General features: G+C 46.0%; 1 protein-coding gene across 11 annotated transcripts in view; it reads right to left on the bottom strand.

The window, feature by feature from the left end:
* The window catches only part of PAK5 (p21 (RAC1) activated kinase 5), a 250,509-nt gene that overhangs the window by 2,713 nt on the left and 231,248 nt on the right, over positions 1 to 16,548 (bottom strand). For all 11 annotated transcript variants that reach the window (XM_039389848.1, XM_039389849.1, XM_039389852.1 and 8 more), the window contains 6 exons: positions 15,150 to 15,950; positions 9,291 to 9,782; positions 7,439 to 7,572; positions 5,016 to 5,142; positions 2,364 to 2,489; positions 165 to 299 (listed from right to left, as the gene is read on the bottom strand). In XM_039389848.1, the coding sequence (XP_039245782.1) occupies positions 165 to 299; positions 2,364 to 2,489; positions 5,016 to 5,142; positions 7,439 to 7,572; positions 9,291 to 9,782; positions 15,150 to 15,950 (1,815 nt within the window). The remainder of the gene's footprint in view (positions 1 to 164; positions 300 to 2,363; positions 2,490 to 5,015; positions 5,143 to 7,438; positions 7,573 to 9,290; positions 9,783 to 15,149; positions 15,951 to 16,548) is intronic.

Here is a 16,548-nt window from a genome sequence, read left to right on the forward strand (position 1 = left end):
GGCTGATGGCTTTGGTCTCGCATCCTCCCCGCACAAGTCCTGTGTAGGACCCACTGCTCCAGGTGGGACCTTAGAAGTTATCAGCTGGGCACTCAAATGTGTGCCTATAGTGTTATTAAACATGTCACTGCTCAAGACCTTCATCACCTAATGGGAAGTCTGACCTTGTGCATGTCCTTCACCCGGGGCGGGAGGTTGTCCCGGATCCGGCGCATGGCCTGCAGCGGCGGCTCGTTGAAGTAGGGAGGTTCCCCATCGATCATCTCTATCACCATGATGCCCAGGGACCAGATATCCACCTGGAACACACAGGCTGGTCATGAACACTGCTGGTAGTGCAGGGGGGGCCAACAGGCTCAGCACTGGGGCTCATGCAAAGCTTGGAGATGGCTCACGCCGCTGTCTGTGGCCAGTCTAAGCCAGCAGTCTGGTGAGCCATCACCATAAATCTTAACCCAGCTGAGAATGCTCTTGCCTTTTGAGCAGTAAGTGATGGATGAAATGGATTAGCAGTGACTTACAAACCCGGGTCTGCAGCTGGTTTAGGTGCTGCCCACTGGAAGCCCTGTGCACTGGAGAGGCTGCACCCTCCTGCCCTGCATTCCAGCTGCACTGATTGCAGCCACTGACTGCCCACCCCAGGCTGGCTCTGCAGTGCTGCAGCCAGGGAGAGAGCAGAGCACAACTCGGCTGCTGTGCAATCAGTTACTCTGTGTCCCCCGAAGCTCAAAAACAACAGGAACTCCATTCAAGACCCCAAGGCAAACACAAGCACTTAACTACACCCAGGGCCGCTTCCAGCCAGCAGAGGTAACACATTATATAATCCCTCTGGAAAATGATTCAGCTCCAGATAAAAAAAAACCCCAAATAACTCACTTTTTTTTAAAGTGAGTTATTAATAACTCTAAGTGAGTTATTAAATAACACTACTTTTTTTTTATTTTGGTCCTGGCTTGCTGCAGATCTGTTCCAGAATTCCATTTCTCTAATGACTGTAATTCCTGTCATTCGCCAGCCCAAATACAGCCAGGGCCAGTTCATGCTGCTTTTCTCTTTTTTCAACACTATCCTTTAGCCCAAATCCTTTTTCTTTTTCCCTTCTGGTGGGGAAACCTAATGTAACCATAAGTTCAGCCACTTTATAATCCTTCCAGTGCTATTAATGGGCTAATAATACCTGATGTTATTACCCCTGGAATGTCTTCCATAATGGCACCTGTCCTGGGAGCACGTCAGTGCCTGTGGGGTGCTCTCTCACCCTGGGGCTGTGCCAAAACAGTTCCTGCTGCATCTCCTGTCTCAGCTCATTTCCCCTTCTCTGTGCATGTATATTTCTGTATCTCTACATTTATGTGTGTGTGTATATATACGTATATAAATATATAATATGTGGGTATCTGTGTATCTGTATTTTTGGCTCTACCTGCCTTGCAGGGTCGCTCTCTGCAGCTGTTACTATCAGCACCATCAGGCAGAAGCTCCTCTCCCCACGCAGAGGAGCAAAGGCAGCCGTGTCTCCTGCTGGGGAGCCGTGAGTCACTGTCACGGCTGAGCGCGGGAGAGGGGATTGCTCTTCCCAGGCTGGCAGTGCAGGAGTGCTGTGACTCAGAGCTTCCCAATGGATGGGATATGGCACTGCAGACCTTGCTGGTCTCCTCTGAAGGGTTCTAATAAAAATGTGTGGATTGTCTTTTTCAGAACAATTTGGCAGGGCTTAAAATAGCTCCCACAGACGCGCTTTCTCTACCCCTGTCCCTCAGCTAATGAGAGCAATGACTGCAAGGAACGAGCCGATGGGGACACCAGTGCTACCACAGAGGGTGGCAATCCTACCCATCCAGCTGGCTCACGTGTTTGGGACCCTGTGGGACCTGTGCCTCTGCTGGCACCCCTCCAGAGCAAGGGAATCTCAGGCTTCAGCTGGATGAAAGCAGAGTGCAAACAGTGGTGTGACCTGGCTGTGCAGTACAGCTGCATAACCTGGCTGCAGGTTTGGCACATGCAGGTGTGGACACCTGTGACTGCAGCTCCAGGCTTTTATATTAAAGAGCATCAAAGCGTCTTTCCTAATGTGAAAATAAGGCCAGTTTCCTTTCCTACAGCACCCTAAGCGTAAATACTTAAAGGCATTACACTAAGTGTGCTAAATGGAGTTGTTATTTAACGACTTCATCTCGGAGGAACACTTTAAAAGGAGCCGCGATGTAGCACTCTGGGGCAAACGTAATTGCTGCTATTTAGCATATCTATGTAAATGCCTTTGAACTGCACGGTGCTCCCTGAGCTCTGTGGGGTCGACCAAGGCACCCCCCAGAGGGCAAACAGCAGCTCTGGGTCCCTGCCGTGCCCCCTGCACTCACCTCGGTGCCGTAGGGCAGGCGGGATATCACCTCCGGAGCCATCCAATACGGTGTCCCAACTAGCGACTTCCTCCTGGGAACCTCCTTGGACACCTGGGCACAGAACCCGAAGTCGGACAATTTTATCTGAAAAGGAAAAGGAAAAGCCCCTCTTGAGTAACAAGGCACATTCCTGTGAGACACACGTGCCTCTGAAACACACACCTCTGGCTGCAGCGGGAGGGACGGGGATGGAGCTGCAGCGTCTGTCTGGGACAGGACAGCAGCACAGTTTTGCAAGTGTGTCTGGAGACGGGAACACAGCCTGGGGAACTTTAAATTCATTAAAATGAAGGCAAGGGAAAGACGTAGGAGAGCGGCAGTGGTGTTCATTACTGACGTCATCTGTCACACCTCATTGCCTCTCCACCAGCAAAAGATGCAGAGGTGATAAATGGCTTATAATGGTTAAAAACAGAAGGAAAGCAAAAAATTCTGAAGTAACAGTCTTATAATGAATCTATTATTGCATATATATAAACCCCATGTCTGCAGTTATGCATGCATGCTGATACTCAGTAATAAACACATTTCAAGTGATGCACACCCCTCCTGGGGTGTGTACCCAGGAACATGACCTGTGAGTTTGCCAGAACACAGGTGAAGCAGGTGGCATTCACCTCATTCCCTTTTACCACCGAGAGCATGACCCAACACCCACAGAAAGCAAAACCCCTGCCAATGTTTTTTTTAAGACCAGGACCTCACACCATGGGCTGTCACTAAAGAAAATGTCATGTTTATGTAGTAACAGAGCTGATTTCGGAACGGCGGGGAAAGGCACAAGACTCTTCCAAAAAAGAGTTAATGGGACCTGCTCCCTTTGCTTGGAACTCAGGAATTAGTACTGTCCTTGAGAAGCTGTGGCAGTGACCTGAAATAGAAATAATGGGATACACAAGCACTCCAGAGAGCAACTCTTGCTGCATCATGTGCCTACTCATACTTTTATGCCAGTTTTTTTTAACAACAGAAATTATGGAAAATTATCACCTCCCCCTCCGTGTCGCTGTACAATGCCAAGGTGAAAACTCCTCCAACCCTCAAACAAAACAAGCTGGTCTGAGTGTCGGTGGCATCACCCCCTTCCAGAAACAGCTTGTTCCTTAAGGCTGAAGTCTCTTCCCCCCCCCCCCACAAGGAGTTATTTGAAGGCCTAGAAGCTATCACAGGGGTTTTCCTGGGCATTATCCTAACTCCCATCACTCCCAGTTATAGGCTGCACAGTGCCACGGTGACCCAAGGTCCATAGGTGTATCCCATCACATACTCAGCGCCTGGGAATACAAAATGAACCCCAGCAGCCTCTGGACAATGGGAGTGGGAAGTTGCATAAATGCCTGCATTGACTTGTTGTCAGCACTGATTTGTTTTCTTTTGGACTCAGTGCAGACACTACTTTTTTTAAAGCTGTGGGTGTTATTTTAAAGAGAATTATGAAATGATTGTTGGTATTTCTAAAACAATAATAGCCAAGTTCTCCATGCTAAATGTATTTTTCAGTTTACTGGATGAAGAATGGAAGAAATAATGCGTATTTTGGAAGCAGAGTCCAATCATCTTTTGTAGGAGCACAAGAGGTTTTGCATATCTATTGCTCATTCGAGTACATAAAAGACAACGATTTTCTAAAAAAAGGTAATTGCACAACACAGCCATGAAGAAATCTGCAATGCAGATAATAAGTACTGGAGTAATGAGTATAATGAGGCACTGTATGCAGATCCCAGCACAGATCAGATGTTATTTCAGCAACATGGATTGAAATCCCAGCTGAAGAACTCCTACACACGTGGGATTTTCTTTCCTTGACAGGATTAACAGGAGCAGCCTGTGACTGCTGCAGAAAGAAAAGCCCTCTTCCTTGGTGAAGTGGGTATCAAATTAAACAAGGGAGCCTTTGGTTAAGGAGTCAGACCAGGCCTGGGAAGCCAAGAGCTTCACCTTCTGAAAGGGAAGGTCTAGATTTGATTCCAGACCAACAGGCTCAGTCCAACCTGCTAAGTCTTGCTTTAAGACATCTGTGTAACAACCTGTAATTTTGTGTGCAAACTTCATTTTGCTTATTGAGCAAGTCATGTGCAGCATTTTGTCCCCCTCTCTCCCTGCTCAAAGACCCATTAACTGGCAGCAGCATCCCATCCAAGTACATAGCAGTGTGGAACTGGCATTATCAAGCATCTCACAAATGTAAAAGCTACTCTGACCATCAGGGGAGGGTTTCAGCAGTAATGCACATTATTATTTTAGCACAGAAAGATGTTAGCCTTCTCACCAACTTGGAGAAACAGCACAGGTACAGCAGCTGCTAACAGAGCACACATACAGAGGCTGCTAACTGAGGGATAACTAAGTGTAGTAAAAAGGAAGTATTTCTGAGAGGCATCACAGTAGGAGTGGGGCAGCCTAAAAGATGATCTCCCATCACCTCCTGCCACCGAGCCATCATCCACATCGTGTAGCTCCTTCTGCCACTGCCTTTTGATGGCTGCAATCCCTCCCCAAGGGATTGCTGCCTGCAGCACAGATGTCCATCACCAGCCAGTGTCACCCTGAAGGGGCACAGCTGTTTTCATGGCAGCCCTGGGAGCTGGGGAAGGGCTGGGTGCTCACCCTGCCGTCGCTGGTGAGGAGGATGGAGTCGCTCTTGATGTCGCGGTGGATGACGCCCTGGTTGTGCAGGTAGGACAGGGCTCTCAGGACAGACAGACAGACGGTCGCGATCTGCTCCTCGTTCATCCTGAAACAGCAACATGGGAAAACCGGAGTGTTAAGGAAGACAGTGGGAAAGGGGAGCTGGAACAAAGGGACACCAGTTCCCCTTCAGGCCAATGTACAGATCTTATAGGCAGTGGCTCTGTGGGGTGACTCTCTGGTCCTATTTCTGACCAAAAACATGGGATGAGGGTGAGGATCAACCCTGCAACGAGGTCTGGATAAGTCTCCCTGCAGCACTAAAAAAAGCTGAGTGCTCCATATGATGCAGCCTGTGACAGTGAGCCCGTTTCCCTCTGGGAAATAAGGGGAATGCCTTATTTACAGTAAGCTCAGTGCTTGCCAGGGAGGGTGAACCACCACTGGGATGGAAACAGGCGTGGAATGAATATGAGAAAAAAAACCCACTCCTAATTGTGCAGACAAAACATCAAGCCCTGGGTGTAGCTCTTGGGGAGCACTTTTATGCCTTCTGTAAAAATATTCTGGATATTTCAGCAGAAAAATAAACAATAGGCCTCACTTCTATGCAAGGTTGAGAACACCCATTTTGGGATGGGTTGTGCACCCTGGTAACTGCTGCCCCATTGCTGGATGTCCCCAGCATCTCTCTTACATGAGTAGAAAAACTCCTGTGGAGATTTCTGCTCTAACTTTGTGTGCCATTTGTAGCAAAATCTTTGAGGGAAGGTCATGCAATGTAAAAAAAGCCCAGAAGATTAAGAAAAGACTGTTTTGAGTTAAAAAATAGATGACAGCTCTTAAGAAGTGGTGTCCTGGGAACATCTGTTTGCTGTTAAACTCCTGTCAGAAACATCTAAGATAGAGCTTTTAATGTTTTGGGTTGCAGTAGTTAACAAATGACTTGCAATATTGGGATTTATTTCAGCACACAAGCTAAGGAAGCAATAAAAAAATAAAATACCTGTGTTACAGCTCTGCTCTTGGTAGGGTCTAAGAGCATCACTAAACTATGTTCTCTCATAAATTTTCTAATTTATTATTCCTTGCTCTTCTTCTTGCTCCCCTAAATACTCTCCCACTGATTTGGTGTGGAAATTTTAAATTTTTCTTTTATTCAAGAGGAAGAAATTAAATAAAGAATCGCTCTTCCCTACTTCATTATCAGGAGCAGATGAGCAAAGATCAGGTGGAAAGAGGGCTGTAAAATCTAATGTCTCCCCTTAGAAGAGGCAGAGCAGCTCCATACACTGCAGCTCTTGTGCTGGTGGATTGATTACCTGCTTTAAAGGTGTGACATCAACTGAAATATGGGAACGTGCTCTACCACAAGCACAAATATTCTGATATAAAAACTCTCTTCCCTTTATGTTTTAGGCTTGGTTTGCAGATAACCTTTCTGACAGCCTGGTTACATGGGTTGTGAGTATGGAGAGAAACTACCCTTAGAACTGACATGGTCATGACAGCAAAACCAACAATGCAGATCACCAAACAGGGAAAAGAACATTTTTTGGGGGGCTATTTTTAGGAAGTAATGGATAAAAGTTGTGTTGCTGATGAACTACCAACTAAATTGCAGCAAATCCCCATCTACCAGCAAGCCCTCTCAGGTATTTCTTTCCCTTTGATTTAAAAAATGCTGGTACTGACAGGAATTCCTCTGCAGTGGCTTATTTATGCTGGTAAAGGAAGCATGCTATGTATGGGTATAAGTGTATATATCTACAGCTATGTATCTCTATCTATATATAGATACAGACATATAACTATAGAAATACATAGTGTATATATATAGCTATGTATATGTACATATATACATGCATAGATAGTTATATGCATATATATTTATATGTACATATGTTTTATATATATTTATATATATTTATGTTATTTATATTTATATATATTTATATATATTTATATATATTTATGTGTATATATGTATATATGTTTTCCATGAATGTATATGGCACGTATTTTTATGTTTTTATATATGTATTTTGTATGTACTTACAAATACACAGCCATATATAAAAATGTTTTTATATATAAAAATAAATACAGTATAAACATATACACGTTATATATACATAAAATAAAAATAAGAATAAAAAAAATAAAAATAAAACAAGAATAAGATTAAAAATAAAAAGAAGAATAAAAATAAAAAGAAGAATAAAATTAAAATAAGAATAAAAATAAAAATACATATATAGAGCCAGGAGGTGCCCAGCTGCCCTCAGCAGCAGGTGAGCTCCGGAGGGCACGGTCCAGAGGAATCCATGAGGGAAAGCCAGGGCATCTCCCCCCCAGCCAGGCTACGTGTTGGGCTTTAGGCTGCAGGTCCCTCATCCCACCTGGTGTGAGTGACGATGTCGGTCAAAGCGCCGCCCTCCAGGAACTCCATCACCACCCAGAGCTCGTCTCCCACGAGGTAACTGTTGTACATGTCGACCACGTTCTCGTGGTGGTAATCCCTCATGATCACCACCTGGGGGGCACAGAAAGGCGGCCTGTGAGTCGCTACAAGCGTTGTCTGACACTCGTTCCGACCTTCTTTCTCTCGGTGCTCGCTGAAGGTTCTGGGATGAACCACATCCTCCCAAACCCTTATAGCCAGCACATAAAAAAACCCAATGTATTTACATAAAAATATCAGTCATCGTAAACACACCAGGAGGAACAAGGAATCTCTAGCTGCCGAAGTATGAGCGGTAGATAATTGTTTTATTTCAGCCTGCAGGAACAGAACTGTTTATTTAATTGGTTTTTTATTGCCAACTGCCTTCAGTACAACAGAGATTTATTCTTTTTTTTTAACCTGATCAATTGTTCACCGCATCAAAGTCGTTTTCATCATGTACCCCGTGGTACTTTGCATGGAATTTTCACAGAATGCTGGTAATGCAGGGGATGACTCAAATCCCACATCTACAAGGGACTGTACAACTGGGACCACAGTAAGAGCAGCCCAGCCAAGGCAGTGACCGTGAGCACGGGGGACTGAGAGCTGTCAGAACAGTGACCAGGAGAGAAAACAACAGCCAGGGAAGGTTTCATTACAGACAGAGGAATTTCAGCGCTGCTCAAAAGAGGTTCTTGGCTGACACGAGTGACTGGAGCATGTCAGGGAAGCAGCTTGGTCCTGCACAGCATGTAGGACCTGCTTCAAGATGTTACTGCTCAAGAAATGCTCAGTTAGAGCCACCACAGCCCAATTCAGTGCTGCCTTCCAGCAGAGGCAAAGCCAAGCCCAAGTACCCGGTACAGTCATGCACTGTGCAAAGAACTGGGTGAAGTTTGCTAAAAACTAATATTTTAATTAAAAAAATTTAAGGTTTTAAAGAAACCAGTCTGTCATGTGCTGAGGGAAGATCCACTTACAGTCAAAATACAGGAAACAAAAGATAGAATTAAAAAGTTCATTCTCACAAGAGGTTTCCCTGAGCTCCTGCAGTGGTTTTGTTGTTGATCAGCATATTTACAAGTGATCTTGAAAAGGGAGCAGGGTACACAACCCACTAGCTTCTTTAAGGGAATAAGAAGTAAAAAACTGGAAAAACTCTTCAAGTTGCATAAGGTACTCTCAGCCCCAAACAACTGGGTGAAAAAATGGCAAATGAAAAACAGTGTTCTGAAATTTAAAATAATGTACATGGGGAAAACAGTCTCCCATAAGCACTTGTGGGCTCTGAACTGGCTGCAACCACTCAGGAAAGGAGATGTGGGAAGTAACACAGATGGTTCCATAAAAAAAGCACTGTCAGCTCTTAGCTCAGTAACCATCAAGAAAGCAAAGGATTAGCAGAGGAAGGAGGAAGGAAACAAAAAGCATGTGTATTCCAGAATACAGTGCAAATGCTTCTTGAACAGTCTGGTCAGTTTGGATCCTCCGTCTTGGAAGGATAAACTATGTCAGGAAACAGAAAAAGGCACCGGGCTATGTCTGTGCACCTGATACCCTGCATGGACCAGCTGATACATTTCTGAGCTGATTGCTGTGACAACATCACAGGTTGGAAGCCAGGAGGAGATGTAGCTCATTTAGAACTGGTCTGGTTATACAATATTTACACAGCATAGATACCTGCGGGACTCACCACCTCTTTCAGAAAGTTATTAATTTGGCTCTTGAAGCTGCCAGTTGGCCCATGACTCCTGTTGAGCCCACTGCCTGCAAAACCCACCACACCACCCAGAACAACTCACCTCATTGAAGAGCAGCTCCCTCCTCTGCTGTTTCCTGAGGTCCATCTTCTTCACGGCCACCTGCTTTCCCGTGTGCTTCTCGGTGGCGATGCAGACGATCCCCGTGGAGCCCTCCCCGATCTTGATGAAGTTGTCCAAGTACTCCCGGGGGTCCCCGGGACTGACCACGAGCTGCAGGGCAGCTCTGAACTGTTCGTGGGACACCCTGGAGGGCTGCTGGTCCGAGGAGGAGCCCCAGCTGGGTGGAGGGTAAGCACTTGACGTGATACTTGGGGAGCTGGGATAGGAGGCGGTGGAAATATAGGGAGAGCCGGGCTGGAGAGATGGCTGGTGATAGTGGGGTGCTTTGTGGTAGACCAGAGGGTACTGGTAGCTGCTGCTTGAATAGCTGACTTTGCTCTGACTTTGAGGTAGCTTTACTGGGCCCCGGGGGTAGGTATCTGACCCAGAGAGCGGCGGGCTGACGACCAGCTGCGCTCGATCATAATCCACCTGCAACACAAAAGCAGAGCAGTGACAGCTTTCTGACTCAATTAGTTTCCTGGAGGTCCTCAGTGGATGCCAGTACAACATGGTCCCACGTGTACCTGTACCTGTTCTCCTCAACAGGACACTGCTTGCCTGTGTCTGAACAAAGAGTTTTACACCGCTGGGCTGTTGTGCTCTCATCAGCACTCAAATGAGGCCAGGGGAGACCATGAGATCTTTTGTGCATCTCAGGTCCATTCTTCTAAACAGGTACCTGTTTGTAGACACAATAATCCTTGTTTAATCACAGAATGGCCTAGGTTGGAAGGGATCTACGCTCCAAAAAGTGTATGTGCTCTGTATCTGCAGTGCCCTGCAGGCTCTCTGGACCATTGCCTCCAAGAATCCATCCCTTCACAACCAGCAGCCCTTTGGCAAATTCCAATTTATGTGTTTCTTTTCAAATACCAGTACCTGGATTTTGATTCTCAACTCTTAGTCTTTTTTTTATGCTTTTCCCCAGCAATCCAGGGATGACCCAACCTCTCCTTGTGGAGGCAGTGATACTCTGAAATCCCTGTCACCTCCTGCCTTGCCACGCTACCGGCTCTTGTTTGAGTGATTGCATACATGGGTATGACAAGCAGCCTAATTCAATTCACCATTTCTTAAATCATTTTCCACAGTGACACACAGTGACTACTGCAGTGTCACGAAACTGCTAATTTTCACCTGAAATCAGAGAAAATCGCAAAGGAAATTATCCCAGTGGGAGGCCTTGTTCATTTGTAGATTCCCTCCTTATTTTCTTTTTTTTATTTTCCAAGCTTCTCTAAGCTTCTTACACTGAAAGCAAATCAAGATTTCACAAACATAATAGTTTGAAAAACCAAAGGATGTGAGACAAAAAAAACCAAAACAAAAACCACCCAAACCCTATATTTTTTGCTCTGGAAAAGAGCATCTCCACGTTTTCAATACAAAAAAACCTCCTGACGACGTGTGGAGCATCTCGGGGCAGGGGGGTGGTTTGACACAGGCTCATCATGTAGCACAATTACAAATAATTATGGCAATGAGTTCATTTAATCAATCAATTTCAGTGGCAGTGCACAGGGATGGACAGAGCAGCAAACTCCGCACAGCTCACGGTTGCTACTATTACTGCTGGCTGCCGGCCAGGAGTCCCTGATCCATGTTAGTTAAATGCACATTAATCTGAATTTGGCAGTGTAATCAAGGACCCAACTGAACTGTGAAATTGAATTCTGCGGTGGAACATCATTTGACCATTTTATGCTAAGACTGCAAAAAGAAAAAAAAAAAAAAGTAAAAAAAAAAAATCTGCCGCAGCATCAATTTATCACTGTGGGCTCTGCACGGAGAGGAGGAGTTTGGAGCTGGAGTCCCCTCGGTGCAGGGAGAAAGGCCTCCAGTGCGATATTGTATCAGTGCTTTTCTGCCTCACGGGTGAGCTGGGGTGCCCCTCTCCTCATTCTGCCAGAGGTTTAGCAGGGAAGGGGGAATGCCTCTCCGGAGGGGCTGCTTGGAGATTCCCCTTGGAAACATGAAGTTGGAGTCTGCTTCCATTCAAGACTCGCACACTGACAGCTTCCAGCCATATGGAGCATCCAGCGAGCACGTAGCAGCGTTGTGCAGCCGCCTCCCAGGATGCTGGTTTTGCCTAAGCAAAAATCTCCATGATTACAGCCATAATTTGCCTTACTCTGCCAGGCAGCGGTGGCCATAAAATAGAAGAGACTCAGAGACACCATGAATTTCATGAAGGACATTACATCTGCCAAACTAATTAGCGCAGAAAAGTGCTCAGATGGTTTGGTGGAGGGAGGGGAACTCAATCTAGCCCTGTCCTATATATCTGTGTATGCAGGGACACATAAATTACGGCTTTGGGTGTAAATACACCATCTTCTTTATAACTATTGAGACAGGGAAAGCCCTGTCTGGAAATTCAAGCTGAATAAATCCACACTAATGAATTATTTGAGGCTTCACCCATGTCTGGTATTTCTGAGCATGCCCCAGGCTTAACACCTTGGCAAAAGTATATTCTGCAGTGAAATTTTAGAATGAAAATTCAGGTGTTTGGTGTGCTTGCTAGGAATTTGTGAAAGCTTTTTGAGGTTAGCACTGCAGTACAACTTAAGCCCATTTACTTCCTGAATCCCAAGAAATGTTACAGAAAGTCAGGTGCTGTAATGAGTAAATCAGCTGAACCTCTCCTGACGCAGTGCCCGCCATCCACGGCAAAATCGAACACGCTTTATATGCCACTAATAATTCTATTTCTGCTGCTGAACGCAGTTACCTACTGAAAGGAAATTCTTTAAATACTACAAAGGAAAGAGGAAACCAGCCCTGTGCTCACCCAAGACCAGGTCAAAGGAGCAGCTGAGGCTCTGACATGACATCCATCACGGTGCCGCGGTGCTGCTGCCGGCTGGGTCGCTTCACCAGCTCACAGCACCTCCTGCACCTGCATGGGGCCACGGCGGCAGCCGGGGCTTTTTGGCATTAAAAAGTGGATGTAACGCTGTGTTCAAACTCATTCCAGTTCCCAATCAGTGATGCCTGTTCTGTACTACACACCTGCTTGTTCCTAAGGGGTTCCTTCCTTTCAGAACCTTTGGCTTTCAGCCGAGCGGGTGTCCCTGTGCGCTCTGCAGTGGGACTGCGGCAGAGGTGGCAGCCACAGCCCTGCAGCCAGAGCCCACGTCCTCCCAGTCCCTGGAGAGATGGACTCACCTCTCAGTAACACAGAATGGATTTCTGATTGATTAGGTTTCAGTAAAAGGTGTGGAAGGGACGGTCTGTAAATCTCACGGAGATCACAAGGGCAAAGGTTACTCTCTGGTGCTTTGCTGATGGAAATCTCTAAGACTCCCTGTTCCATGCACAGAGGTGGCAGGCAGCACTCATGTAAAGCCACTGGTGTGTGAATAAGATGGAAAAAAGGGAAAGGTTTCTGTTAGCAAAGGCTTGGCCCTGCCTTTGCCAGGCTGGAGATGTCCTCCTGGTGCTGAGTCCCTGCAAACAAGCAGCAGGATGATGGTGGTGCTGAGCAGCAGCCAGGTTAGAAAGAGAGAGCTGGGGACAGCAGACATCATGGCTCCTTGGAGGAGGGACAGGAGAGGGTGTCATGGAGAGCTCCTACTGGAAAAAGACAGGGAAAGGAGCTTTGAAATAACAGGGCCCAGTGCGAAAAGTTAAGAGGGCTGTCTGCGATGAAGAGGAGGGTAAAAAGCAAACATGCAGAGCAGAGTGGCCAAAAATAAGCAGGACTGTGAGACAATATTGAGGTGACTCCACTGATGTGGGATGTAAACTCTGTGTGGTGAGGGTAATACAGCAGGCCCTGTGACCCCATACAGGTATTACTGGAGTTAATCTACAGGACAGGAGAGCAGGTGGATAACACAGCAGTGGGTTGGAGGGAACCAAATCTGAGCCTCCGGCTTCCTACACCTCTCACTGCATCACTGATGAAACCGGGTAGACATTTGATTTATCTGACACCTATCACCTGCAAATAAGTAAGTCTGCTCTTCACATTTACAAGCCAAAATGATCACCTTTGTAAAACACACTTTGATGCCATACGTTTGTGCCTGCGGACTTTTTCACTGCTGACTTTCCCCCCCACTTTTAATTATACTTTACAGCCAATCCCATTTGTAAAATATCTGATTTGAGATCTGATTGTCATTTAGTAAGCCCATTTGATGAACCATTATCTCACTAATGCCTCCTTGAAAAGAAGATTCTTCAGCAATCATCCAGGGCAAGAAACTGCTATTCACTTCCAGGAGCTGTGTATGGGTTTGGGAATTGAAACTGCTGCACTGAACAGTGAATCATCAAGTTTTGATACACCAAGGCTGTAGGAGTGTTTTTGATGCTCTGAGGAGAGAAACACCTCACAATGAATCTTCAATGGAGGTACCTCTTTTTTTTTTATTATTAAAAGTTGTTACTGCATTTTAATGGGATATTTTTCGAAGTGCCTGGAATGCTTTGAGTCATGTAAAATATACCTCTGCCTTCTGCCCTACTGAATGCTGTAAAATTGGCAGAAGCAGGTGCAAGAGGGTCTCTGAATTATTGGATTTGTCTTTTCTAAACTCTGACAAAACTAATGCTTTCAGTTAAGAAAATGGCAACTAACCCATCCCAGGTTTTCCTCGCAACTTCCAGAACCCACACTGAAGGCCACACTGGTGCTCAGTTACTACCACACACACTCCTCCCACTACACCCTGAGCTTCAGAAAGGCATGTAAAGAAACCTGGTAACTTTTTTACTCCCCCCCTCAAGCTCCAAAACCCAGCTCTGTGCTTTAATGCACCTAAACAGCTCCCTACCTCAGCACATTTGGGAAGTCACAGCTACCCAAGACTTGGAAAAATGAGCGATCATCTCGGTGCCCGTTGCTAGGGGAACTCAGGAATGTTCAGTGCAAGCCACACTGCAAAAGCACCTCTTGCAGAATATTAGATGTTTAAGCAGGTCATCATCGTGGCTACGTGACTGGAGGTGTGAGGAAAGCGGTATTCTCTTAACTGAACAAATAGTTTCAGCAAACTCTTGCAGGGTAGGGTAAGACAGCTTGTGTGGGTAATATTCCTCATGTGGCAGAACAGGTCAAAAATGTATTCAGTGGAGCTGCCTGTAGATAACATGGTTGAAATGCTTTTTTGCACATTAGCCCTGTTTTTTTAAACTACATCTAAAATGTCTTGGGTGAGGTAAGCTGCTTTGATTTCATTTTGCTGCTTAAAAATACAGCAGTTTCACCATTCTCACTAGTGGTGAAGGGTTAATAAACCCCGTGATATAAAGATGGCATCAATATAACATAAATACTAAACCACAGAAGTCTCAGCCTTGCACAGTAAAAATTCCAACACAAAAGCACCTGATATACAAACCAGACCAGCTTCTCACCTCCTGCAGAGCTCTGAACAGGTGTATGAACCCCCAGTGCTACAAAAAAACCTGCCAAAGAACTTGGGGTTATTGGGAATTCCAAGTGAAATCCCTGGAAGATGCGCATCTCCAAACCTGTTTTTTAAACCTATCTTAAACCCTGACATCCTGAAAATGGATGCCCCTGACATCCATTTTCACAGACCTGAGTAAAGACGGGGGGGTTTCTACACCCACCAAGCAGCGGCCACGCAGCTCCCAGGGATGTCACTGGCCACGTTTGGCATCATGTGCCCAAGCAAAGGCTCCTTGCCCATAATTTTTTGCACACCCCTAATTTTTTGCACACCCCTAATTTTTTGCACACCCCTAATTTTTTGCACTCCCTTTCTGGAGAGGCTGATCCCTGCCCTGGCAGCCCTGTCACCAGGCATGTCAGGTTACCTTGGGGATGCCTGCTGCGGTTTCGGACAGGCGGGGGTAGGTGTAGGAGCTGTAGGAATGTCCTTGCTGGTGTGCTTTGAACGCGCTCGCTCCGTAGGGCATGGCCGGCTCCTGCAGACCGGAGCCCGACCTGGACCTCTGCCTCATGGCTGGCTGAGGGCTCGCTGGGTCCACGTAGGATGACTTGGGCCTCTTGTCGTAGTCATCCTTGCCCAGGCCGTGTCCCCAGTCGCTGTCACCGTACTCCAGCCTCTCCTTGGGGCACTCGCTCTGCACCGACGCTCGGGACGGGGTGTAAGGAAAGGGATCTCTATAGTCCAGGGAGGATCCGCTGGGGATCCGCTGGTACTCCAGCTTTAGGCCGCCGTATTCCAGCGGTTTGGGCTTGGTGTCCAGGTGTGCATGGTAATCTGGGAGGAACCTGGAGAGGTCTGACTGCAGGGGTGTCACTTCCGAGTAATAGATGTCCCGGGACGTCACCTTCATCATGTGCCCGTTCTGCTTGGCGGCGTAGCTGCCTTTGTAGTACCGCTCTAACTCTTCCCCATAAACAGTCTTGTCTCGATATTTTTCCACGACATAGTCTGTTGTAGTGTCTGACTCACTGGAGTACTGGGAATACGTGATGTAACCATTTTCCTCCTGGTGCCTTGGCACGTGGTTTGCGTTTCCTTGGTGGTGGTGGGTGGGAGGACTTTCCTTCCGCAGGGAATTGGACCTTGTCACTGAGATATTGTCAAACTCTTCCAGCAGGCCGTTGATTGAAGTATCCTTTCGAGGCTTATTTCCTCGAACAATAGTCTGGGAATAAGAAATTGCTTTGATTAAATACTGACTTTCGTTTAATAGCTGATCAAGAAAACCACCGGTAAGTAAAAAAGTCTACAAATCACCCAGAAATACATGTAGTGATGTGTCATGTTCTGCAGTCACATATCTCACTGCTAGGAAAAAAATCTCAATAGATACTTACAGTAGGGCAGAAAGGAAGAAACAAAGAGAGGTTAAATTCAGGGGAGATCATAAGCTGGGATTTGGCATGCAACCGCAAGACATTCTCAAAAAGCCCAATTTAAGAGGTGGGTGTTCAGTAGCCAACAATAGAGACATTTAAACATCTAAAACCACTACTTATTTTTTATTTGTTATTATTCAGTTGTGTACATCAAGCCAAACTGGTGGGCTGAATCAGATTTAGAGGGTATGCATAAGCTAAAGGAAAATCATTCAGTGTTCACTTCTACATGTTATTTTACCAAACTGCTGGAATGGAAAGTAGCACAAAGTTTAGTAGGCACTGGATTTTCTTGGGGTTTTTTTCCTTTTTTTAAGAAACAGTATGTTCCTGAGTAGAAGAATTGCCACTGGGGACTGACTCTTAGTTAACTTAGAATAAAAG

This window comes from Pipra filicauda, unplaced genomic scaffold (assembly GCF_003945595.2).
Source record: "Pipra filicauda isolate LSUMZ 115617 unplaced genomic scaffold, ASM394559v2 scaffold77_size3566232_pilon, whole genome shotgun sequence".
NCBI lineage: Eukaryota > Metazoa > Chordata > Aves > Passeriformes > Pipridae > Pipra > Pipra filicauda.